This window comes from Sinocyclocheilus rhinocerous, unplaced genomic scaffold (genome assembly GCF_001515625.1).
Source record: "Sinocyclocheilus rhinocerous isolate Xijiao unplaced genomic scaffold, SAMN03320098_v1.1 scaffold919, whole genome shotgun sequence".
Classification (NCBI taxonomy): Eukaryota; Metazoa; Chordata; class Actinopteri; order Cypriniformes; family Cyprinidae; genus Sinocyclocheilus; species Sinocyclocheilus rhinocerous.
Window position 1 is genome coordinate 469,779 of NW_015637585.1, and position 26,761 is coordinate 496,539.

The 26,761-nt window shown below is 35.9% G+C and overlaps 4 protein-coding genes across 7 annotated transcripts in view; 3 read left to right on the plus strand and 1 right to left on the minus strand.

The window, feature by feature from the left end:
• The window catches only part of LOC107749132 (E3 ubiquitin/ISG15 ligase TRIM25-like), a 3,573-nt gene extending 1,943 nt beyond the window's left edge, over positions 1–1,630 (plus strand). The window contains exons 4-5 of the mRNA XM_016564228.1: positions 1,272–1,422; positions 1,546–1,630. Coding sequence (XP_016419714.1) covers positions 1,272–1,422; positions 1,546–1,613 — 219 coding nt within the window. The 3' untranslated portion in view covers positions 1,614–1,630. The remainder of the gene's footprint in view (positions 1–1,271; positions 1,423–1,545) is intronic.
• Positions 1,631–4,690: 3,060 nt separating this feature from the next.
• On the plus strand, positions 4,691–12,265 carry cyp7b1 (cytochrome P450, family 7, subfamily B, polypeptide 1). Of its 3 annotated transcripts, none has more exons than XM_016564213.1 (6): positions 4,691–4,997; positions 6,970–7,106; positions 7,943–8,545; positions 10,569–10,775; positions 10,908–11,086; positions 11,768–12,265. In XM_016564213.1, the coding sequence occupies exons 1-6, from the start codon at positions 4,921–4,923 to the stop codon at positions 12,083–12,085; spliced, it is 1,521 nt and encodes a 506-aa protein (XP_016419699.1). In that variant the 5' UTR covers positions 4,691–4,920; the 3' UTR covers positions 12,086–12,265. The 3 variants fall into 3 exon arrangements, with proteins under 3 accessions (XP_016419699.1, XP_016419700.1, XP_016419701.1); XM_016564214.1 differs by lacking the exons at positions 4,691–4,997; positions 6,970–7,106 and adding exons at positions 7,228–7,302; positions 7,561–7,615; XM_016564215.1 differs by lacking the exons at positions 4,691–4,997; positions 6,970–7,106 and adding an exon at positions 7,438–7,615.
• A 1,244-nt stretch (positions 12,266–13,509) lies between these two features.
• LOC107749133 (zinc transporter ZIP6-like) lies at positions 13,510–17,533 on the minus strand. The gene is made up of 6 exons (XM_016564229.1): positions 17,301–17,533; positions 16,400–16,576; positions 15,790–16,222; positions 15,197–15,277; positions 14,870–15,060; positions 13,510–14,060 (listed from the first exon to the last, which is right to left on the minus strand). Exons 1-6 carry the CDS (start codon positions 17,394–17,396, stop codon positions 13,908–13,910), a joined length of 1,131 nt encoding a protein of 376 aa, XP_016419715.1. The 5' UTR covers positions 17,397–17,533; the 3' UTR covers positions 13,510–13,907.
• A 2,878-nt stretch (positions 17,534–20,411) lies between these two features.
• On the plus strand, positions 20,412–25,379 carry tmeff1a (transmembrane protein with EGF-like and two follistatin-like domains 1a). Of its 2 annotated transcripts, none has more exons than XM_016564233.1 (9): positions 20,412–20,840; positions 22,037–22,146; positions 22,257–22,386; positions 22,763–22,789; positions 23,313–23,406; positions 23,626–23,774; positions 23,883–24,000; positions 24,112–24,270; positions 24,377–25,379. In XM_016564233.1, the coding sequence occupies exons 1-9, from the start codon at positions 20,690–20,692 to the stop codon at positions 24,459–24,461; spliced, it is 1,023 nt and encodes a 340-aa protein (XP_016419719.1). In that variant the 5' UTR covers positions 20,412–20,689; the 3' UTR covers positions 24,462–25,379. The 2 variants fall into 2 exon arrangements, with proteins under 2 accessions (XP_016419719.1, XP_016419720.1); XM_016564234.1 differs by having other exon boundaries at positions 22,097–22,146.
• Positions 25,380–26,761: the final 1,382 nt, after the last annotated feature.

The window sequence follows — 26,761 nt, forward strand, 5'->3', positions numbered from 1 at the left end:
TGCCCTCAGTGCAGACAGACCTTCACTCCAAGACCTGTTTTAGGTAAAAACACCATGCTGGCTGAAGTGCTGGAGAAACTCAAGAAGACAAAACTCCAAGCTGTTCATCCTGACCAGTGTTACGCTGGATCTGGAGATGTGGAGTGTGACATCTGTACTGGGAGAAAATATAAAGCCATCAAGTCCTGTCTGGTGTGTCTGAACTCTTACTGTCAAAATCATCTTGAACAACATGAGACTTTGTTCAGAGGTAAGAGACACAATCTAATGGATGCCACTGGACGACTGCAGGAGATGATCTGCCCTCAACATGAGAAACTGCTGGAGATTTACTGTCTCACCGATCAGCACTGTATATGCTATTTGTGTGCTATGGATGAGCACAAAACCCATAAGACTGTATTAGCTGCAGTAGAGAGGGCTGAGAAACAGGTATGAACTGATATAAAGGATTCTAATGCAAATATCAAACGTAAATCTGAAAAATATTTAAACATATTATTATAAATGGTTTATAGTATAAATGGTTTATCTGGCGGTGCCATGTGTTTTCTAAATACTATTGAAAGTCAAAACTTATTGGTTATCAAACAAAAAATACTAAACAATGCAGTTTCCAAACAGAGACAGTTGAAGGAAACTCGAAGAAAATTCTGCTACAAAATCCAGGAGAGACAGAAGCAGCTTGAGGAGCTGAGAAAGGCTATGGAGTCTCACAAGGTGAGTTTTGAGCAGAAGAACAACTGCTGGCTGCTGAAGAGCTGTTTCAGACTCAGTTATGACTCTCCTCCAGTCAGTCAGTGAGGAGCCAGTGCTGGAGCTCTTTCAGTCCCACTGAAGCCCACTGTGGGGAACAGGCTGTGTGAGGCAGCAGTAAGAGCTGAGTGAATGGACTGATTCTGATGCTTCTCTCTCTGTGTGTCCTAACAGCGCTCTGCACAGACAGCAGTGGAGGACAGTGAGAGGATCTTTACTGAGCTGATCCGCTCCATTGAGAGAAGCCGCTCTGAGGTGACACAGCTGATCAGAGATCAGGAGAAGGCTGCAGTGAGTCGAGCTGAAGAACAACTGAAGCGACTGGAGCAGGAGATTGAAGATCTGAGGAGGAGAAACGCTGAGCTGGAGCAGCTTTCACACACAGACCATCACATCCATTTCCTCCAGGTAACAGAGATCTGATAAACAGGAGAGTTATGAGATTGTGTTTCTATCAAATGTTTCTGTGTCTTTGGTGTTTCTCTTTTGTCTTTGTGTCTTTGTAGAGTTTCCAGTCTCTCTCTGTTCCTCCTGGATTTACAGACTCACCCAGCATCACTGTCAGTTCTCGTCTCTCTTTTGATGATCTTGGTAAATCTGTGTCTGATCTAAGAGAGCAACTGGAGCATTTATACATAGAGGAGAAAGAAAAGATATCTGCTAGAGGTAAAATACTGGACATACATGCTTTCTGAAATAAGTCAAATATCAATCCATTTAATGTGCATTAAAATGAACATGGAATTGTTTAAATGTGTTTTCACCAAGAATGTCTGTTGGTTTCCTTAGTGAGATACATCCAGATCATTCCCACTCATGAATATGAGAGCAGGAAAGAGTTCCTACAATGTAAGTAACAAGATGAGCGCATACACACACACACACACACACACAAGCTACTGTACATTTAAACAAAGTGAACAACACTGGTGTACACTGATGAATCAAATAAATATCAAAAACTAGATGTTTTGTCAGTGCCTGACTGTTGACAGTTGTTTTTCTCTGTCTGATTCCTACAACTTAAGAAAACATGAAATATACGTTTCAGCTAACATGCTGCTTTATTTATTAAAATTCAGATGATTCAGTTTATTGATTTTATATTCTTTCCCCATCAGATTTCCAACGATTCACTCTGGACCCAAACACAATAAATAAACGCCTTTATCTGTCTGAAGGGAACAGAGTGCTTACTTGCACTGAGATAAACCAGCCATATCCTGATCATCCAGAAAGATTTGATCCTTACCTTCAGGTGTTGTGTAGAGAGAGTGTGTATGGACGCTCTTACTGGGAGGTTGGATGGAGTGGATATAATTGGTTGTATATAGGAGTGTCATATAAGAGTATTGGCAGGAAGGGAGACTGTACTGCAAGTAGATTGGGAGCTAATAAACATGCCTGGTCTTTGTTGTGCTTTCCTGACAAATGTCGGTTCTGGTACAATAATGTTCCAACTGAACTCCCTGCAGTCCCTTGGCCCTCTAGAATAGGAGTGTATGTGGATCACAGTGCAGGAACTCTGTCCTTCTACAGCCTCTCTGACAAAATGAGCCTCATTTATAGAGTCCACACAACATTCACTCAGCCTCTCTATGCTGGGTTCTGGATAGATCAAAAAATAAATGTGAGACTGCTTGATCCTTAATGTAGATGGTATCAAGATTCTATCAATAATAGCATGGTTTGAGTTTCAGATTATTATAATGGTTGTAATGGAAGACTGGGGAAGAACGTATGGATAATTTACATGTTACATGATAATAATACATGCAATGTATTCTAACTGATTGTTTAAGGCTGATCATGTTATGTTGTTTACATCATTTGTTGATGTTAAAGACAAAAAGATATAAGGGCATAATTTCTTGCAATCATGAACATGCATTTTAAGAAGAAACAAATGTATTTTGTACTTAGAACACAGATGACTGCTAATCACCATTAATTCTTTTTTTTAAATGTTCTCCATTCAACTATCAGAATGTGCTCCTTCTCTGTCCAAAATCATATGTGCATTTTTAATGTGATTGAACACATTAAATTAAACATGAAATGTTGAAGTAGAAAGACTGAAATAGTATTTTCTTGTAAAATGTACTCAAGCAATCTTTATTTTATTTGCAATTTGGAAATATATATATATATATTTAAAGTGTACGCTTTTAAGATGTCAAATTAAACATTTTTATAAAGCCGTGGAGATCATCCTTTATAATATCTGTACGATTCGTTAATGTTTAGCAGTGGATAATTGAGCCATTGACGTTGCCATTGATTTCTCTAACACTAGACCAAGTCCGTTTTTAAATTTGTATTCCCCATTAAATGATTAGTAACAACAATCTTCTGAGTTATTACAGTGTTAGGGATAGTGAAAGCCAGTTTGGTGTGTCTTTACTGGCAGCATTGAAAAAAGAACTACAGAACAGGCAAACAGAGAGACCTTTATGTGTGGATCAGTAGGACTCACTGCTGGCATTCATGCACTCTCACATACACACTGAGTCACAGACTGAAAGAAGAAAGAGACAGTTGAAAGAAAACGAGGAAAATATTTATATTGTATAAAGAGATTCCTTCTATTTTTTAAATCAGGCATTGCCAGAACTGCATGTGACACGATTGGTTAATCTGCACCGACCCACAAACACATGCAGACGAGACAAATACAGTACAAACTTGCCTTTGTGTGGCCTCTCACATTCTGTGGGGAAAGTGCTTTAGTGTTTATAAGTTACAGGTTGAAACACTGCAAGGGTGTGGCTTTTACATGAGCAATGCACAAAGTTGTTTCAAAGGGTTTGTCCCTGTGAGACTCAGACTGTATGGTGTCAATAAAAAAACCATAACTGTGTTTTATCAGGCTGTTCTGGAGAGTCTAATCAGGTACAGGATCCAAGCTTGGTATGGTAAACTCTCTGTACAATTAAAAAACAGACCTTCTTACATTGTCTGGACGGCCATGAATATTGTGGATCTGAAAGACTATCCATCGCTCCAAACATTATTTGAGCAGTCTGTGTACAGAGGGGCTCACAGGATACTGGCTGACCTTTCTCACATCTTACATCCTTAGTATGTGCTTCTGCCTTCAGCAGGAATTCAGAATTCTTAGCGACGGCCCTGGCCTTCAGGAAGAGTGCCCAAATGTCAGCTCAACTGGTTCAAAAACTCTTTTGTGCCTGCCTCTATTAGAATTTTGAATGGCAAGGACAAAGGCCAATGATTTGTTTCTGGTCAGCCTTAATTATCAAACATTATGCATTGTTTTATATTATTTATTCTTATTTATTGCTTGTGCAATAGTGTTTTTTTTTTCAGTTGTGCAGTGTGACTCCTGATATAGTTGTCTATACACCCCCACCCCCATTTCTGCACACTGCCGATTTCTTCCCTAATTGACAATAATTTAGTTGAACGCAGTTAAAGGGGTCATATGATGTTGCTAAAAAGAACATTATTTTGTGTATTTGGTGAACAGCAGTTTGCTGAGGCCCACTAGAGGGCCTCAGCATACATCCAAAAGGTCCAAAAGATGACTTACAATTAATTATATAAAGCATTTTTTAAATAATAATTTGAAAATATATATGAAACAATCTTTATAACAACCCCTTATAAAGTTTATATCATTTATAGGTAGACAAATTGTAATATTTCAATCACTCTATCAATCTTTTGTCTGTTTGTCTGTCTGTCTGTTTGAGGTGTGTCCTCAAAATAAAAATTTATCCTAAAATTGTTTGAAAAATATGTCAACAAATACATATTTTAAATGCTGCTGCGTATATCAGGCAATGATAACAGTATGGCTATAGTCTCCTCCTCTGCTGTGTGTGCGTTAGAAAAGCGTGAATGGGCCAAGTAGGTTAGTAATACGAACGAGTAGCTGTTGAGCAATATTTAACTTTTATTGAGCGACCTACACTGGGCGTGACTTTCTGAAAATATTGGACACTCGCGTTGTTCGCGTATTATCTCCTCATTTCTTGTCATATCTCCTATTGGACTCTGATGTTTAATTTGTGCGGTGATGACAAGCACTTTCACTTTAAAGTAACAGTCGCAAAACCTGGACGAACCGTGTGAAGTGCTTCATAAAGTCTGTTTTCCTCCGGACCAGTCTTCTAGGTTTTCTCAGCCAGAGGCTCTTTGATAATGTTGGAGTGTTTATTGACGATCTTTCTGGGCTTTATCGCCGTGCTGCTGTTCTGCGCTTTCTGCGGACGCAGAAGGTGAGTTTTCTGATATTTTGCTGCATGTTGGGAATGTAGTCATGTAGACGATTTCCCCCCCAATTTTAATACGGATGAATACGTTGTTTAAATGAATGTTAATTGTGCTCATGTGTCTATGTGGAGCGTGTATTTATCAATAGGCAGACGCCTTTTGTTCAAATATTTGAAGAAACATGATGCATCAACAGATTCATGATTAGTGTGAATGTCCAAACAGATGAAACTAAATGTTATAATCGTCATTCATCACTTAAAGTACATTTAAGCCGCGTTGGCAATGAAGTGTCTATTAAGACGATATGAATAATTCACAGCAGGACTGGGATAGGCTTGCAGCGATAGACGGTGATACCGTTGTTAAGCCGCAACACCGGTTACGTTTAAACTTAGTGTAATTTATTTCTTTTATTTGACAAGGTGTATGCTGTGCCTCCAAGCTTTCTTATTTGTTTTGCTAATAAACTTTCTAGTTTCTTATTTATTTGGTTATATATTATACATGTTTACTGATTTCCAGTTTTGTATAGGCTACCTATTTAAACTTTATGTAAGTTATTTTTTATTTTATATTAGGCATTGAATTGCAGCTAATTCGAAAGTGAAAGTAAAATGTGCACGGTGCTTTTAAGCTATATAAAGGCGAAGGAAAGCGAGGGAAAATTCAAACGAACTAAAAACGAACAATTGCTTTATGCCCAATTGCCGCTATTTGAAAGTGAAAGTAAAATGCGCAAGCGGCTTTTGCAAGCTATTTAAAAGCGGAGGAAAAGAGGGAAACACCCCTGCCCCCAAGGTGATACAGGTATTATCGGTGTTGTCACACGTCAATTAACCGGTGGGAAAATGTCCTCACCGTCACAACCCTAGACTGGGAGCTTGTTTAGTCTGTTTGAAATTGAACCTTTCAATAGAAGGCTTCCAGTGCAGGTAGTCCCACAAGAATCTTTTCTTTCGAACAATATAAACTGATTCAGTGACTCGATTACGTCATCGCGTTGTCCTCTAACTAATAAAGCCACATGTAGAGGTATAATTTTTTATTACGTTATTTATAAAGATGTTTATAATTTCATTGGTTCCAGTACCATTTGTTGCAGCCATGATTTGGTTTATAAATCATTAAGTCATCTTAAATATATATTTTTAATTATATATTATATTTTATAATATAATTCTAACCAATCGTTCAGAGCTGCATTTCCCAAAAGCATCGTATATCTGAAGTAGATCTAGAGACCACTGGTACATGCATTGTGAACTGGTTTAAATGATTCATTGAAAAGATTCGACTGAAAGAACGACTCATTCACGAATCGGGCATTATTTTGGAGCAAAGATCCTATTGATTCAAAACCGCTTGTTTGCATGTTGAAACAAGGATGTGCATTACAACATAACTGAAGCACACTGCATGTAGCCTATTACCACACAAGTGTTAAGTTAAGTTAACTTGAAAATTAACATCCGTACTTAATTTGTGTATAGTTTCTGTGCAGAGGCTTTTAGTCAAGAGACTTACCCCACTATTATAGCTGCAGTGTGTTTTCTTGTTCAGTTAGGGAGCTGCAGTCTCAAAAGGATGTTTGGAGAACTAATTCCCAAAGGGCCACCCCATCCTTTTCTGGTCAGCCTCGAAAAGTAGGGCATGGGAGATATGCAGTCAAACCAAAAATTATTCAGACACCTTCAACATTTCTCACATTATCACAGTTTATTCACTATAGCTTAGAAAATGGTAATAAAATATGACAAGAACTCAAAAGAGTTAAACAGTGTCAGAACAAATTCATCTTGATAAAGTCAGATAACTTTGAAAGAAAGGTATGTAACAAAACATGGTCAGGTCAAAGTGTCAAATAACATTTTTGTATTTTATAATGACATAGAATGGCAGTCTCTTAGACATAGTTGAAACAAGCATGTTAAAAAAAAAAAAACATGACTGTTACATTGTGTGTGCATGCTGCAGGAAGGACGGTGAGCCCCCGCTGATTAAAGGCTGGATTCCATTCCTGGGAAAAGCTTTAGAATTCAGAAAAAACTCTCAGCAGTTTCTTACACAACTGCAGCAGGAGCATGGAGATGTTTTTACTGTACTTATAGCAGGTACATCTGACAAACACACACACATGTTTACTTAGCATTATTTATACACAAATCATTTTTTTAAAACGAGAACGTCTTCTGACTTCTAACAAAATGAACATTTTGTCATTTTTAGCTGAGTTTTGTACTCCCTGGTTTCCTTTTGCTCTTCCTCTCAGATGACCTGTGTTATGCAACACATGCTGACATAGTTACGGTAATTAAAAAGATATGGTCCTGAAAGACGTTGTGAGAATAGCAATTTCTGAATAGCTGATAAATAACATGGACCTTTTTTCAACATCAAGATTTAAGGTTACAGTTTTTATAACCGTAAAAGGGAAAGTGTATATTTTAGATGCTTTAATTCATCACCGTTTTACTTTTTTTCTCCTTTTTAATTACTTTATTTGTAGTTTATTTCATTAGTCCTGCAGTTTTTACAAGTACAAATATTCCATGTCATTTTTTCTAGGTGGTTTACTAAAAATCAAAAGAGTTCACTCTGACTCAGAAAGTCTGATATTATGGTACAGTATCTATATTTGTTCCTCCTTGGAGTTTTATTTTTATTTTTTTATTTTTTATTTGTTTTGTTTGTGTGTTTTTATTTTATTTTGTCTTCTTGATAATTGTAAGTCTGTAGCACCAAGAGCAAGTTACAAGTTGTGGAATCCTTAGAGTTAGTTTTGAGTATGATTAAGTGATGTTAGCAGACACCTCTAAAATCATGCAAAAAATATACAAAAAAATTATCTGGAAAAAAAAAAAACTATCTGAAGTAGAGCTTGTCAAACTGCTGGACATTATGCATTATGTCATGACATACAGCTATTTATTTTTGTATGTTTCTTTAGGAAGGTACATAACATTCATAATGAACCCCCTCCAGTACTCGTCTGTGATCAAACATGGAAAACAGCTGGATTTCCACACGTTTTCAGACAGCGCAGCATCCAGGACGTTCGGTTACCCACCGGTCCGGAGTGGCCTCTTCCCTGGAATGAGTGACAGCCTACAGAGGAGTTACACTCTGCTGCAGGGGCCTGCCCTCGACCCGCTCATGTTCAGCATGATGGGAAACTTACAGCAGGTCCTGCGACGCCGTTTTCTGCCCAGTGAAGAGTCTGGGTCTGATGGCGATTGGCAAGAGGCGGAACTATATGAGTTCTGTAAATGCGTAATGTTTCAGACCACATTTAACACGCTATATGGACATTCGTCAAATCTGCATCTGGATCAGCTGCGAGAGGACTTTGAGAAGTTCGATGCCATTTTCCCTTTACTAATGGCCCGTGTTCCCATCGCCTTGCTGGGAAAAACCAAAGAAATTCGTGAGAAGCTGACAAGATTTTTCCATCCTCAAAGAATGGCAGAATGGAGGGCTCCATGCGAATTCATACAGACCCGAACGGCCCTGTTCCAGGAGTATGACACGCTTCAGGACAGAGATAAAGCAGGTGACTCTCCCACATGCACACACACAAACATACACACTCATACAGAAAATCTAAAATCTTTCTTGCGGGGCCCACATATGACTGTGAAGCGTGTTGCTGATGGTAAATGTCCCATCTACAGAAGTATGATAATTTTCCCATCATGACATGAAGAACCCTGGTCTTCAGATTTTGGGCACCAAAAGAGATTATTTAAATATTAAGTAAATGTACCACAATTCTCGCAAAAAAGGAGTGTTTACACAGACTTTTTACAGTAGTTTTAGAGGCAGCATAGATGCCATCCTAAAGCATGTATTAAACAATAACACTAAACAAATAGAAATATGCACTGTAAAAAATTACCGTGAATTTAACAGTAAAAGACTGTAAAAATGCTACAGTAAAAACCTTTTAAATGGTTAACGGTAAATTCCCCTACTATATACGGTGAAAAACTGTATTGGACATTACATGTAATTTTACGGTAGTATTCCGTTTTTGGAAGTGAAAAAGACCGTATAATTTACAGTGAATAACCGTAAATTGACATAATGAAATTACGGTATTTAACTGTAAATTTAAGTTAAAACCGTAAAACCTAAAATGGTGCTACCGTATTTTTTACGGTAAAATTCCGGCAACCACAGTTGCTGTTTTTTTACCGTACATTTTACGGATTTTTTTTTACAGTGTGGTTAATGTATCAATTTAACTACACTTTGTTGTATGAACAGTAAGTACACAGTGTTAAGTCTCATAGTTAGTTGTAGTCTGTATGGTTGTGTTTCAATGAAAAAGATCATAAGAGTAACTGGTCCAGGAATCTGACTTTACTAGTTGCGCTGTCTGTTTTGCGCTTAAGATTGACAATAATTAGGGCACTATGAAATCCATTTTACTTTTTGCCAAATTCTGTTTTTTTTTTTCAATTTAAATTTTTCTAGACTCTGTTTTAATGGTTAAATTAAATTTTATTTATAAAAAAGCATGCCTAAAAGCACTGAAATTGAAATCATAAAGCTTACACAATTTAACATAAATTTATTAAAAGTTGAACAAAAATTAAATTTTAAGGCCTTATGAAATATGTTATATTTTTTCTCAGATTCAGTTTTTTTTTTTTTTTTTACTAAATTCTGTTTTCCAGTAATTTTCTGGATTCCATTTTAATTGTTTCATTAAATTGTAGTAATCAAAAAACATCTCTGATTAATTGATTTTATAAAAAATAATTCATTATTATTTTATTTTACTTTAAATTTTTTTTTCTTCAGAAATACTGTTTTTCTGGTAAATTATTTTTATGATAAATATTGATTAAAAATTATGTTTTAATGCAAATGTTATTAGTAGCAATAGCAAAATTATATGCGTTATAGAATAAATTTTTTATGACCTGATTCCGCGATTCTGTCTGCATTTTCCTTTTTTTTTTTTTTCATTTTTCCTTGACAGGACAGTAGAGATATGATAGGAAGTGAGTGGGAGAGTTAGAATGGGGTAGTTGGGAATGGGAAAGGTCCACGAGGCGGGATTCAATCTCGGGACACCCGAAGCGCAACTGCGCCATATACACACACACACACACTTTAGTTTCAGTTTTAGCGATTTTTTTTTTTTGGATACTTCAAATTAAACATATTTTATTTCATGTAGTTGCCAGGGCAGCATTTATTGTCAGACATTATTGCTGATTTGACTCGTTTTAATGAATCATAATCTTGACAAACTGCTTTGGAGATTTTGGTACTTCCCCATTCAAGTATAAAAGACTTGTACATGCATGCCTGTTCCCCACATTAAATTCCTGCCTTGGGGTGTTGCCAAGATGACTGTTGATATCTGGCTTGTAAATTGACTTGTGTTAAAGGGTCTTTTTGCCATCAGTTTCTGTCTGATGAAATGCTGGAAGCAGGATGTGCATGAAAAAATACAGTGTTACACACAACGAACACTCATCATGACTTTGCTGCATTGGTTTGGACCAGTGCCCAATGGTTTAGACACATACACTTAGCTTACTTTCTGTCTCTGTCCACAGCACATCATTTCGCCATGCTGTGGGCATCAGTGGGAAACACTATCCCAGCAGCCTTCTGGTGTCTTTACCACCTCATCTCCTGCCCGGAAGCCCTTGAAGCAGTGAGAGCAGAGATTGTCAATGTGGTTGGAGAGAAGAACATGCAGTTGGTCTTTGAAGAAGACATCACAATTACACGACAGCAACTAGAACAGATGGTTTACCTGGGTAACACACACACACACACACATTCTTACATAGTAACCCATCAAACACATTTTAATTATTGTCTATAAGCAGTGCTATCGATTTGAAGTTACTATGCCAGTTTTCAAGTTCAAAGCCTTTTTCTCTCTACAGAGAGTTCAATAAACGAGAGTTTACGTATCTCCTCTGTATCAATGAACATCCGTGTGGTTCAGGAAGATTTCTGTTTGCGTCTGGATGCCCAGCATTCAATCAACCTACGAAAAGATGACATTGTTGCTCTTTACCCACAAACCACACACCTTGACCCTGAACTATACGATCAGCCTCAGGTAACATGCATCTGCAGCTGCCTAGATCAGTGATTCTCAACCAGAGCGCCTCTTACTTCAAGCCTCAGTAATTATTATCAATGCTGAAGACAATTTTTGCTGCTTCATATTATTGTGGAAACTGCAATATATTACCATTCAAAAGTTTAGGGAGAGTAAGAAATGAATACATAAATTAATACTTATTACTAAATTGATCAAAAGGAAAGACTTGTAAAGAATGGTACAACATGTTTCTGTTCTGAATAAATGCTGTTCTTTTGAATTTTCTATTCATAACAAAATGCTGAAAAAAAATTTATGAGGATTTCCACAAAAATATTAAGCAACAAATACCGTTTTCATCATTGATGATAATAAGAATTATTATTAATAATTGAGTACCAATAATAACTGAGCACCAAATCAGCATATTGTAATGATTTCTGAAGGATCACGTGACACAGAAGACTGGAGTAATTACCATCACAGGAATAAATTACAATTTATTACTCATCCAATAAATCCTTAACAACTAGGAAGTCACAACCTTTGAATACTGTTATGGACAACGGGGGACATGAAGTCAAAAAGTTGAGAATCACTGCTCTAGATCCACCTAGCAGACCTCATTGTAAACATACTTCTTTATTGTTAGAAAACGTATTTATTGAAATGTCTTTTGTGTGTGGTTTCTTGTAGCGCTTCCAATTTGACCGTTTTGTGGAGGATGGGAAGGAAAAAACAGATTTTTATAAATGTGGCCACAAGGTCCGGTACTATCGTATGCCTTTCGGCTCTGGAGCCACACAGTGTCCAGGGCGTTTTTTTGCAATGAATGAGCTGAAGCAGTTTGTGTGTGTGGCTTTGCTCATGTGTGAAATGCAGTTGCTGGAGAACCAGCAGGAGGCGATGCTAGACAACAGCCGTGCTGGTCTGGGCATCATGCCACCTGCTAATCAAATCACTTTCAGATACAGAACCAGAAAGCCAGGGGACAGTATGAAGAGGGATGAATGAACTAAATGAATAGAGAGTGACTGTCGTCTGGTCATTGCTTGGGTATTTTCCTTTCATTTTTTCACAGGGTGCATGCAAAGATTTTGTAAAATAATGCAAGCTGCAGTATACATAACACTGCCATGGAAAAATCTCATCTTTGGTTTAGACATTAATGGCTGTGTGTCAAGTTATTTTGAGGGGACAGCAAATTTACACTGTTATACAAGCTGTACACTCACTACTTTACATTGTAGCAAAGTGTCATTTCTTCAGTGTTGTCACATGAAAAGATATAATAAAATATTTACAAAAATGTGAGGGGTGTACTCACTTCTGTGAGATACTGTATATGCTACTATGACATAAGGACAGCTTTTCAAACATCTTACCTCTCATAAATCAATTTGATCCTTTCACTGGGTGTAAATAACAATTACAAACTCATAAAGTGGCAAAGGCTGCACATGCCAGTAAACGGGATTTCATGCACTGCAGTCTGCAGCTCATCAGACTAATCATTTCTTGATTCCAGCATTGAATATTAAAAGGTAAATGTTTCTGCTGTTTTATTTTATTTTTTAACCCTTAGAATTTGGTCAGGATTATTCATAAAGTCATAAAATGCATACTGAATAAACAAATTGCTGTTCAAAAGTTTGGGGTCAGTAAGATTTTTAGATATTTTTGAAGTCTCCAAGTTCACCAAGGCTACATTCATGTGATTAAAAATACTGTAAAAACTGTAAAGTGAAAAATTATTACAATTTAAAATAACTGATTTCTATTTTAATGTTTTAAAATGTAATCTGTAATGGCAAAGCTGAATTTTTGCCAGCAACCAGTGTCGCATGATCCTTCAGAAATCATTGTAACATGCTGATTTGATGCTCAAGAAACATTTATTATTATCAATGTTGAAAACAGTATGCTGCTTAAAATTTTGATGTAAACTGTGATCAGCTTTTCTCAGGATTCTTCGATGAATAGAAAGTTCAAAATAAAAAAATTATTTGAAATTGAAATCTTTTGTTACAATGTAGTCTTTACTGTCACTTTCGATCAATTTAATGCATGCTTGCTTAAAAGTATTAATTAAAATCTTACTGACCCCAAACCTTTGAATAGTAATGTACACAAATTATTACTTATTTAATGGTTACTGGTTGATATTAGTTTTTTTTTTTATATCACTACTGGTCAGTATTTCATATTTTATCAGTTGATATTGAAAACTTAATTATGCATGCTCATTTAAATTTAAATTATCTTTGCTGTGATATAACGTCCTATTAAATTTAATCTTTAAAAACACCTAACCATTTAATAACATTGTAAAGTACAATCTTTAGCATATTACTTCAATACTATTACAGTACATACTCTGCTGATACACTCAGTGGCAAGTTCAAATACAGTTTGGACAAAGAAATCAGACAAAGGCATCATGGGACACTCAATACTTTACTGGAATGTTGGAGAGACAGCATGTGCAAAATGAACAAATGTAACTCGCTTCAATAGCAACTGTACAACACTAACAAAAATAAAACACCTCCACATTCTTAATGTGGCTCAAGTTTCTTTTTTATACTAAAAATTGTAACAGTCAACAAATACTTTTACTCCCACAAACCACAAATAAGATGACAATTATTCGTGCATATTAAGTTGCTGCCACCTTTTCACAGATTAAATCAGATCTCAGACATTTCAACAGGTGGACCCCAGGTAAGCAAAATTCAGGGTCAAAGAGCAAGGTTAGCAGATGTTTTTGTGGAGTGATGTTTTTAGAAGTGATGTTCTTGTTAACATTTTAACTTGTTATTGCATGGTCCTCAGGTCAGAAGCCAATGTCAAGTTGTATCTTCTGCTCAAAAACAGCAATGATAAGCATGATGCCAAAGCCTAGGAGTATCCCAGCATTCTGCAGGAGGAAGAAGCCATAGTGACTGAAGCCTGCTTCACTCGCATCATTGTGTAACATCTCCGGTACCTATAAAACACACAAAAAGGTCCATTTTAGAGATTACGGTTTCAACTAGGTAAACACAAATGACCATAATGTGTATGTTGCAAAAAAAAAAAAAATATATATATTTTTCCCCCCCTTAAAAATACATACAGTAATTAGATATTATATATATTGAAAATAAAAAAATAACAGTGTTCGTTTGCAATTATTTATATACTACTACAGTTTTTATTAATATTTTGAAAAGTTGTTTTATATTTTCAGTTTTCATTTGAATTTGCTAATTTTGTTTTGGTTTTTATTTTAGACAGTAATTTTGCACTTCAGCAATATTAATTCAGTTTGATTTTAGTTTATATTTAAATATTTATTGTGTAACATCTCCGGTACCTATAAAACACACAAAAAGGTCCATTTTAGAGATTACGGTTTCAACTAGGTATACACAAATGACCATAATGTGTATGTTGCAAAAAAAAAAAATATATATATATTTTTCCCCCCCTTAAAAATACATACAGTAATTAGATATTATATATATTGAAAATAAAAAAATAACAGTGTTCGTTTGCAATTATTTATATACTACTACAGTTTTTATTAATATTTTGAAAAGGTGTTTTATATTTTCAGTTTTCATTTGAATTTGCTAATTTTGTTTTGGTTTTTATTTTAGACAGTAATTTTGCACTTCAGCAATATTAATTCAGTTTGATTTTAGTTTATATTTAAATATTTCACTTTATTTCAGCTGTATTTCAATTAACAGAATGCTTTTAATAGTTGGGCCCTCCTCAATCACAGCATTTCTCTGTTTCTGTGCTACTCACCATGTCCACAAGAGCGACGTACAAGAACAACCCAGCCGTGAGAGCAAAGATCCATGTAGCAACATTTTCAGCATAATGACCAATCAGAATGCCTGTGATCATGCCCAAATATCCCATCAGGGCTGAGAGCAGATTGTACAGGATGGCCTGTCGTACTGACATACCCGCCTTCAGCAAGACTGCAAAATCACCTGCATAAATGAAAAAAACATTTCAAAGCAATGTGATGAACAACAACCTGACTTCTGATTCCTTTGCCAATTCCATACACCGATTCATTTCTAAAGACAAACAAAACTGTCACTGTGATGACAGACAATGTCTTACCAAGCTCATGAGGAAGCTCATGGCAGAACACAGCGACTGAGGTACTAAGACCACTGGACAAACCTTCAGTGAAAGCCGCCCCTGAAATACAAAATTGCATATAATCTTTAAATGCTGTTCCAAAGTATGCAAAAGCCTTGGTATGCATTTTTTGTGATAAACTTTTTACACATCAATTTTATTATATGCACAGTATATACAGATGCATATTTAGCATTAACTAACTAATTGTAACTATGTACAGTTGCCAAATCCTCTGAGAACAAATGAAGATTTTTTTATTTAAATATCTTTATTTATATAAATAAAAAAAATTATGTTAAATTATATTATATAAAAAAGAAATTGTGCATTTTAAAGGTATACATTAAAAAATATTTTTAAAATTGAAAAAAAAAAACTCTATATATAAATATAAACAAATTGTGAAAGCCTGTATGTGATTTGTAAATACATGCAAAAACAGGTGGTTTCAAAAGTGCACCAACAAGTTTATCAAAGCCTGTATAGTGGACACTGTATGCATAAACTTTTTTACACTTGTACTGCACGTCCAAGGTTTCATTTGTTCTGTGTGTGTGTGTAAAACGTACCTATGGCAAGTCCGTCGCTGAAGTTGTGAAGCCCGTCTCCCATGATGACCATCCAGGCGAGCGTGGCCACGCCGGCCTCCTGGAAGTGCTGGAGCGAGTAGGAGTGTGTGTGTCGGTGCGTGTGTGTGTGCGGGGGGTGGTTCTGGGAGTGGTGGTGATGCAGTATGTGGTGATAGTCATGGTGATGATGATGTTGCTCATCTGATTGGCCAACAGTGTCATGGAAGTGGGAGTGGCATTTGTTTTCACAGTCAACATCATTGTAGAGCTCTGCCCCCAACATCACCTCCTCTTCCTCTGCAACACCCCGCCCACATGCACTTCCACCATTTGTTTCAGCATTACCCTCAATCGTCTTGACATCATTGTCTTCTAATGACGGCAGTTTCTCAGATTCCAAAACTTCTGTGGTGAAATCAACCCTCTTTTGCACCTACAAGCATAAAAATTACATTTTAAATGACAGAAATTCAAGGAACACCTCTATGCAACATCCATGTCATTATAACATTTAGGAAATTAATACTATGACTTTTGAAATGACTAAAAGAAGAATGTGAATTACACGACTATAACATGAAATATGAGATCTTAGACTTGCTTTTCTGACCTTCTGTTTTTTGTCCTTGTACATTTTGCCGAGGGTCAGGAAGTGTTCGATGAGGAACATGATGTAGACTCCACTCAGAGCTGTGAGCCCAGTCCATACCGGCCGAAGGGAATCCTCTTCCACCTCTTCACCGTGGTGATGATGCTCAGAGTGGCCGTGCTGGTGATGACTCTGAGACTGAGAGACGCCAATCAAAGGTCAGGACATTTTAAATAACATGCCTTTGACTTTTTATTTTGTAGAATAGAGAAAAACATGTCTATAATTCACATTACCATTCTGTTTAAAAGTTTGGGGTCAGTAAGATTTTTTTTTACGTAATTAACACTTTTATTCACCAAGCTTGCATTAAACTGATCAAAAGTTAGAGGAAAGACATTTACAAAGTTACAAATGTATCAGTTTCCAAAAAAAAATAATTTAAGCAGCACAGCTGTTTTCAGCATTGGTAATAATAAGAAATGTTTTGTTGAGTATCAAATCAGCATACTAGAATGATTTCAAAGGGTGATTTCTAAAGTGCATGATTTCTAAAATCATGTGACACTGAAGACTGGAGTAATGATGCTGAAAATTCAGTTTTGCATCACAGGAATAAATTACATTTTAAAATCCAATAGAAAACAGAAACAGTTTTCAATTAGAAAACAGATGTTTTTAATTGTAATAATATTACTTTTACTGTTTTTTTTAATTCAAATGAGCAGACTTTTAAAAAGTTTTAAGACTTCTAAAACATTTAAAAAGTCTTACTGACCCCAAATGTTTGAATGGTAGTTTATGTGCATTTGTAAATATGCAATCACAGGTGACTTCCCATGATTCAATCATATTAATAAAAACATGGACCAAAAAAAAACAACAACTAAATACTACATTTGAAAGCAAGTTTGTGTCTTACATGTGGTATGAGGTGGAGGAGAGCGTCTCCACTCAGAGTTCCCACTGCAAGGGCCACCAGGAAGCTCAGCAGGAAGTTGAAGCAAACTCTGTTCATGAGTGGGATCAAAACCACCCCAACTAACGCCAGCAAACTGATCAAAGTGATGGAGAGAAACCCTCCTACCCATGCTGTAACACAAACACACAATTTTTAGAAAGGCTGCATTTTTCACAATAGTACCACACATTTGTTATTTTTGTGGTATCAGTGGATATTGGATATTTCATTGTACATGATCATTTTTACATTAACATTACCATTGCCATCATTTAACGCTCACTCAAAGTTTATCTTTGAAATATAATTATGAATAATTTAATAACACTATTTTATGTTAAATATGTTAAATGTAATCTTTAGCAAATATCTAAATTTCATGCCTAAATTAAATTAAATATTGATTGGATTTATTTTTAGTGTTTTGTTTTGTATTTATTTAGACAAATAGTTGTATTTGCACCGGTACCTATGTAACCGGTATGTACTAGAACTGAATCCGAACGCAGATTTCGGTGCCATGCCTGAGCGATCGATTAAAATATTTGTCCTCTGGTTCTCCGAAACGGACGTAAGAAGCATCATCACTGGCACCGCACGTGAAAAATAATTTCCCCACTGAGAAAATGCACGTAAACTCAAGTCGGAAAGCTCTAATAATACAAATCCAACACATCTTTGTAGTAACGAGAGTGTCCATGTTGTTTTCACATTCCGACTTAAAACTTTATTTATAAAGAAAAAAAGAGCCTCGAACACTAGCATTCTCTATTCTTTCTCTATTCTTTCCACTTATTTTTTATTTATTTATTATAAATAATGACCTTCTAACACTAGAATTATCTGTTCTTTTTCTGTTCTATTGAATTGTTTTATTTTTATTTAAAAATGACCCTCTAACACTAGCATTCCCTATTCTTTTTATATTCTTTCTACTTGTTTTCTTTTTATTTATTATAAAAACAAAATAAGCAAACAAAAACAAAAAAACTTGCTACATATACTGTTAGGTGAAGCCCCGCCCACAAACCCCACCCCCTACTGTCCTTTTTTTGGAAAACAAAAATATGGTCACCCTATTATAAATATACTTAATTATTATGAAAATACCAGAGAGGTCTTAAATAACACAGATAAACTATATCGTCACAGTCGAGTGTTTATTGTCTTTGTTTTATCATTCAAAACATTTATATGTTCTGTTTCCTCAGTTACAGATATAATAGCAATGCCTTTGTCCATATAAGGGATTTCCTGGAGGGTCATGAGTTCTCTACTTCTGTGACTGGATATGTGGATTTTCTGTGTGAGGGCGCCCTCTGGCGTCCAGTATGAATGAAACAGACATCATGTGTTTATAGTGCTAATCGTCTCAATGGCCATAGACTTGCAGTCTGTACCTGCCCCCATTGAACACGCCCACAGCAATGTCAGTGACATCACTGGAAAGCGGCGTGGCCACCTGCCGATCATACTGGCATCCTAAAACATAAAAATATTATCATTATTATAACAATGCTGAAATAGCTCAATGTCAACATTGCAATTTTGAAACAGAAAAAAGCTTAAAAATCTAGTTTTTAATGCCTCCATTTTTTCAGTACAATTTGTGTGAAAATGAAAACATTCCTTTTATTTAAAAAAATATATATAGTTAATTAATAGTTTTTGAACTACATTTAGTTACTGAGTGATTCATTTGTTGTTGACAGAAAGTTAAATCAAGTAAATTGCTCTGAAAAATCTGATCTACCTGGTCAGGATGACCTATAGTAGTTTAATCGGTCACAACAAGGGTAGCTCGTCTGTATCCATCCAGATGCAGATAAAGTTTATACATGTGTGGCTAACCATGATCCCTGAACACACACACACACACACCCAGCAACAAATCTCACACACAAATAGGCTACACTCCTGTTTACACACGTGTTTATTTAGCTAGGCCTATTTATGAGGACATAGGCCTACAGTCTAACCCAAAAAGAAAACCTTTTGTATTTTTAGAACTGCAAAAGTATTGCATTGTGTACAATACTAATTGTTTTGTATTGTGTTGTATTGTTTTTGTTTAGACTATATTTATTTTACATGTTCGAAATAAAGTTTCAAATCCAATCGAATTAAAAAAAATAAACATATGTGCTCTGTCAGGGGTTTTCTAGTGGTTTCGAGAGATAATTAAACAGATAAAAATGATTTCTAATTTTATTGTATTTTTCAGAGCAATTAAGGTTAACTGGCTTGATTGTGAAAAGCAGTTGTGAAAAGTACATTTCAAATTTATTTTGATTTCTTTTAATGTTTATTCATTTAACATTACAGTAATAGTGGTTATACAGAAAAGGCACCCTCCTAATAAAATTAATATTTTCCTGGTAGTCTGATATATTAATAATGTATTTGGTTTTTGCACAGTAACAATAGGCTATAAAATAATTTAATCTGAATGCAGTTGTACTATCACATTATAAATGTATCTTTTTACATATCCTAATTAATAGGTCTTTATGTCTTTATGTTTTAGAAATGGGATTTTCACAAGGAAATCCTCATATTTGGTATTTGGCATCAAAACGTTTCAACATTTCAGAAATAGCAAGCTCTGTTGTGTTTTTCATAGTCTTTTTGGCCATTACCCCGATAACATCCATCCGAAATATGATCATCTCTTTTTGTGTGACGTTTTGTGTTTGATATTCTAGGACCACCTTCCTAAAATATAAAGGCAGCTAGCCTACCATACATTTAGTGTAATAAAAAAGTATTGTATGATATTATAAAGACAAATAGTATTTTAAAAGTAAAATAATTTAAATTGAATGATTTATATTAAATATTACACATAGACCTATATATATTCTAATTATTAAAATTATATTAAGTATAATTTATTTATACTGTTACTAGTAAAGCCAAAGCAAATAAATTAGCAAGAAAAAAAATATCCAGGAAAAATTGACTGTATCGTTAGGCTATAGTTAGTTACTCTATAGAGGTTTCACGTGACCATAGTCCATCTCGTGTTGTTGATGTGGAATCTTATAGCTATCTCTCTAGCTATCTCTCTCCGTTTCCCCTCCTTGCCTCTGTTTCTGTGTCCGTCTGCTTGTATCTTAGCGCAGATGAAAGGTAGTGAAGGAAACTGAGACAGTCCCTGCGCGAGCGACACTATAGGATAATTGGAGCGCGTGAGCTGGTGTGATGCGTCTGAAGGTATCGGGTCACTGGCCCTTCTATCAGCTGGACCGATGACAAGAAGAAATGAGCCATAGCAAGTGCAGCATCAGCTTTCATGTGAATGAACAATTCCGCGTCATTTGGCGTACCAGTCGCGCGGAATCCTCGCAATGAGCCGCATTATGTCCGGTGGCTCGTGCGCTGCAGGTGCTGGATGCTGTCTCGCGATGTTCGGTCTGCTGGTCCTCGCGCAGATGCCCGGGGCCCTGACGTCCGACACGGATAGCGACTGTTTGTCTGAAGATGACAAAGGATGTGAAGGTGCGCTAACACAGAAATACACACAAGTCGTTATGGTCGGGCGGATCTTCCATGAACTTAAACTGTTTTTAAATTGAGCTGAATATAAATAGGCTATATATAATCCCTTTACCTAATCCAAAACATAAACGTGCACTGGCATTTTTACAAGTAAATGTATTTTAAAAAATGTAGTCTCTTTATGTAAAGAGGTTTTAATATTTTACAGTTTATGAAAATCTCCTGCAGAAAAAAATATGCTAAAATAGTCAAATGTAGTAGGCTACATCATTAGGAACCGTCCTTGTTGGAAATGCATGGAGTTTTTGTATTATTATCATTATTTGCTAAATGTAAATTTCAAGTACCTAAAATACAACATTAGGGAACAAAACAAATGTGGGAATACAGAGGAAAATAAATAATAAATACATAAAATGTACATGTTACAATTTTGTTAAAAATTGTTCTTATTTTTGATGTTTTTAAAGCTTTTTTATTAGTAAACATTTTTTTAAGTGATGATAATAGTAAACAAAAATCAGAAGCAAAATAGTTTACATTTATTTACCCATCATGCAAATGAAGTTTGATACATAATTTATCTCCTTAATGCCAGAAAAATCACAGTGAAAAATAACCTTAAAAGAAAAAAAGAAAAAGCTAAATTTTAAGCCAGAAATGATTGGTGCATTTTTTTTCAGTAAAACTTTTAACTCATTTATTACAAGGGTAATAATGATTAATTATTTTATTATGAAACAAATATTTGTTGGGTGCTGTCCATACCTTCTGAAAATTAACATTCAGGTTGGAGGTTTTTCAATTTTACAATTTACAAAAATCCTCTGCTGGAAAAATAAAAAAAAACAGTTTATGATTAAATTGGTTCCCAAAGCCCCTCTAGAATCAGCCAAACAAACCAGCCTGATCAGTTTGAGACACTAACTAAGACCATCAATATTGTAGGCTGGTTTAAAATATATAGACTTTTCTTTGTGGTGACATTCAGACGTCATGGTCATAGACTGACCCTCCTACTCTTTTTGCATGTTTACACTTATCAAAAGAGATTAATCCTTTGATAAAGCTTTCCCCTTATTGTCCTGATCTGATAAGTATCTGTAATGTAGCTTTTCAGGTTGTACTGTCTCTGTGTGGACAAACACATACACACATGCACATGATGACTTTGACAGCTGTGTGTTTTGTTTTAGGTCTGTCTGAGAAGAAAAGTGACCTTCATGTGTGTGATGAATATAATTGTTCTTTTGGAGGAATATGCAGGTACAACGGATCACACCTGGAGTGTCTTTGTCTGTATCAGGTTTGTTTGTTCTGCTGCAATGCTTAAGCTCTCAATTATTATCTTGATTACAACAGTGACATAGTTACTGTCTCATGCAGCTTTCAGGATTCATTGTTTGTTTCTTTCAGTGTCCACAGAGCTTTGCTCCAGTATGTGGGTCCGATGGTAACACATACCATAGTGAATGTTTCCTAAGACAAGCTGCCTGTGAACAGCAGACCGCAATCACTGTAATCACAGAAGGACACTGTCACGCCGGTTAGCAAAAATACTACATCAAACGCTTTACAAAAATAGCAGTTAAACACAAAATCATTGCTTCTCACTTAACAATATACACACATCTTTGGCTCTACACTGATGCTTTGCTTGGAAAATCTGCCCACATACAAGCCAGCAACTGAGAAGTTTGGGTTGTTAGTGTAAGAAACAGTACTGAACCCACACACAAACTCATAAAAAACATACAGATGTTCAGCTAATTTTGCCACATAACTAATGTTTGTATTGCATATTTTGTCACATTACTGAAATTATTATATTGTATAATTGCATTCTTGTGTAATCCAGAATTTGAAAACCAATAAACAGACATGGCATTTTACATGATGTTTATGTTTATCCCTTTTCTCAGATGCTGAGTCGGCATCAGGAGATACAGGTATGTCATCATCATCATTATTTTTTATTATTTATTCATTTTATTATTATTATTTGCTATTAGAGTCAACATCTAAAGTTTTAAGCAGTTAATGGTTCAGAGACACAAATGATCTACATGCATTGCCATATGATATTAACGTTGGCATGAAAATTCATCATATCTATTTTCTCAGTGCATGTTATTAATCTTATTGGGAATTATTAATCCGTGCATATGTTTCCTTTTTTTAAACTTTTTGACCTCAATGTCATATTTCAGTCTTCTGGTGAAATGACAGATTTCTTTCTGTCATGTGACTTCTCCAATCATCTGCTTAAACCCTGCCCCTTTCTTACAACTGACTTCAAGGTGCAGAACTACCTTCAGCCAATCAACAACTGATTTAAACCAAATCTCACCCTACTTGTTTATTTTTCGAAAAAAATTCGTTTCACACGGATGTACGTCACAAACAGAACCCAAACAGAAAATGATATCTGACTTTCAGTGCACTGTAAGCTGTGTGAATGTTTGTGTGCAGATCTGGAGAGTTCAGGACTGGAGCCCAGTAGATTCTCCAAGTGTTCTAGCTGCAAATTCGGAGCAGAGTGTGATGAAGACTCTGAAGACATTTGGTTAGTCAACATGTGATTTGTGTTTGTATACTACAGAGCAGTGCCTAAGCATTTTGTCAGCCAAATCCATTGATGTCAAATATTTATTTGATATTAGATGTTTACATGAAGTACCCCCATTTTTAATGTTCATATTTCAATAGATTCCCATTGTGAATTCCCATTTGTGAAATCCTGCTATAGAGGCAAACATGCAAGTAACATGAATTTTCTGTGCAGGTGTGTGTGCAATATAGACTGCAGTGGATACAATATGAATCCAGTGTGTGGATCAGATGGACAGTCTTACAGTAATCCATGTCAGATCAGAGAAGCATCCTGCTTGAAACAATCTCAGATTGATGTCAAATACCTTGGACAATGTCCAGGTAAACACACACATGCACACAAACAAATCACGCATCAGTAAACGCATATAGAGACAAATATTTACTGTAATCAAAACGACATGACTCTGTGTTTGATTCATCCTATAGATTCAGTGGATCTAGTGGGCGGAGTCAGTGTGGGTGGAGCAATGCCCTGTGCTGAAATCAACAGCAGCTTTTGTCTGCATGGAAACTGTGAGATGAAAAATAGCCTGGCAACGTGCAAGTATGACCCACAAACATGCACAAGTCATGTACTGTAGTAAATAGCAAATTGAATGTACAAATAAGGGGTTATAGGCATATGGGGTTAATGCGTTTTGGTCTTGTTGTTTAGGTGTGATCTGGGGTTCTCCGGTGTGCAGTGTGAGCGAAGAGACTTCAGTGAATTGTACGTGGTGCCCAATGGACAGAAGCTTCAATACGTCCTGATTGCTGTGATCATCGCTGCTGTACAGATCAGCATCATCATCGCGATCATAATATGCATCACAAGGTAAAAATCACCTCACATGCACACAAGCATGCACCAAATAAATGCTAATATAAAAATAAGCAAACATGTCAACACACTCACCAGTCCTCAAAACTGTTGCCTTTAGGATTCATCCAAAAAAGCCACGAGGTCGTCTTCAGAAACAGAACCTGGGACACTTTCCCAAAGATGGAGGACGCATGATTGAATAGCTGCTGATTACTTTAATACAAACACACAAACAACTGCACAACTATGTTTTGACGTTAGTATTTCAGTGGCCTTATTTCACCCTGTCACCATGATCTTTTTATTTTTAAATCTCTTTCCACTTTTCTCTCCCCTTCTCAATTTTGCCTTTTGTCGTCTCTCTCCCTCACTTTCTTACTAGTCCAAATGCAGTAAATCCACATGGTGAAATGTTTACATTAGTAGATTATTACATTTTCTGAACAAAATTTAAGTGATTCTTGCCATGTAAAACATCCTAGCATGATACTAGAGTGTTTGTATGTATATTTTTGAGGAGATTGTTTACTATAACTTTCATAATCTATAATATTTATGACTGGAGGACAATATAACGGGCCAAACAATCCCATAGATTTACACTGACTGAGGGCCCAGAGCCATATATAGGGACCAGAATTATATCAACACTTTGTGGTGGACTTTTTAAACTTTGGCCAGTAAGCAACCACCCAGAACACCATTACAACCACATAGAAACATGTAAAAAAAAAACTCCCAGAAAGCCTTAGCAACTACATAGCAATGTCCTGTCAACCACATACACAATATACAATAGCTGAGGGTCAGAGGTTAAAGCAAATCAGAGAATGTTTGTAAAGCCCATTCTTACTATAATCCGTTGTTTTCTATTTATACTTTGCCTTCTATCCACCTTATTTTTAACTTAAGAGCGGGTGTGGCCATTTTTAACTTGAATGTGCAAGGTTTCCGGTGTCAGACAACTCCAGTATTTTTAACTGTACAAAAACAATCCATTATGCTGCTTGATATTACAAACCCGTATTTGTTATTATATTTTTTAAATGTATTATCGCAATCATAAATACACTGGTTTGTTTACTGCACTTTGTTATTTCTCTAGTTATTTTACTCATAGTGGCTAATATTATAATTATAATAATTCCTGTGGCTCAGTGGTAGAGCATTGCGTCAGCAGCGCATAAGGTTGTGGGTTTGATTCCTAGAGAACACACATACTGGTAAAAAATGTATAACCTGAATGCACTGTAAGTCGCAAAGCGCTGCTAAATGCATAAATTATTAATATTGAAAGTCTTGCACATTCACAGAAAATAGCTTACTTCCATGTAAAAAAAATAAGGTGAAAAAAGTTGGGAAAAACATTACAATCTTTTAATTTTGGAAACAGAGCAAAAAGGAGTTTTATAGCAGCACAATCCAAAACCAAGTAAAACAAAACCTCTTACAACCGAATCCCTGTAAAGCGGGTTTTCACAATGTGTGACTGTGAAATTCTGTGCGTTTATCAGTCTTATAAAGTCAGTTTGTAAATCAAGTGACTTGCTATTATGAGAAGGTCTGTATAATTTTGCATGTCAAATCTGTAAACTCAGCAAACATTTATAAATTGGGTTTAAAGGAAAACTTCATTGTTTTGTGATTTTCTTTATCTGGGTGTTACTAGTGTATTTCAGTGGCTCAAAGTGCATGCTGGGAGATGCAGTTTTCAAATGTCAGCTTGCCTGAATGTGAGGTCAGAGGTCAAAACACCAATGCGGAACACCTCCAAGGTCAGTTTACACTGTCAGTGCGTTCCAAACGGGATATATCGCCCTCCGAAGGTCACTTCGGAGTGAAAACAATCATGGCCGCCATATTGAAGGGTCGTTCCAAACCAAAGTGCTCAAAACTGGCCACTTCAATATTAGGCTATTACAGTATAATAAGCATTATATAGTGGTTCAACGCATTATAGGCTATTGTGTTTTTTTTTTTGAGTCGCAGATCGGACAATTTTTTCGGATAAGCAAGAAAAAAAATATTTAAAGCACAGAGAATGACAATGCCGTGAAGGGTTTTTGACAGGCTAATTTTATGTGTGTAGGCCTATGTATACGCAACTCGGTATTTCCTCGCTGTCTGAAACACGTCTCTATGCTTGGGCGCGCTTTGATTGTGTGCGAGAACAGCGCGTGAGTAACGAATTGAGCTCTCTTTCGTTTCTTCTTCTTGTGGTTTCAAATTGCTTGTAGGCCTATACGTGTAAACTGGCAAATTAATCTGCTAATCACGTGCGTGCCGAACAGTAGGGTCTCATCCATACGTATTACGGATCAACTGCGATCCGTTTAACTCCTAATATGTGACAGATCAGAGCAATCTTTCATTTACTTATTTAACATGAAATTGTCAAATTGCTACTCCATATCAATCGCATACAAAGAAAATACAGAATAATTAGAACAATCATTAACATAACAGAGTGTGTCATAGCCTATCTATACACATTTTTCCCCAG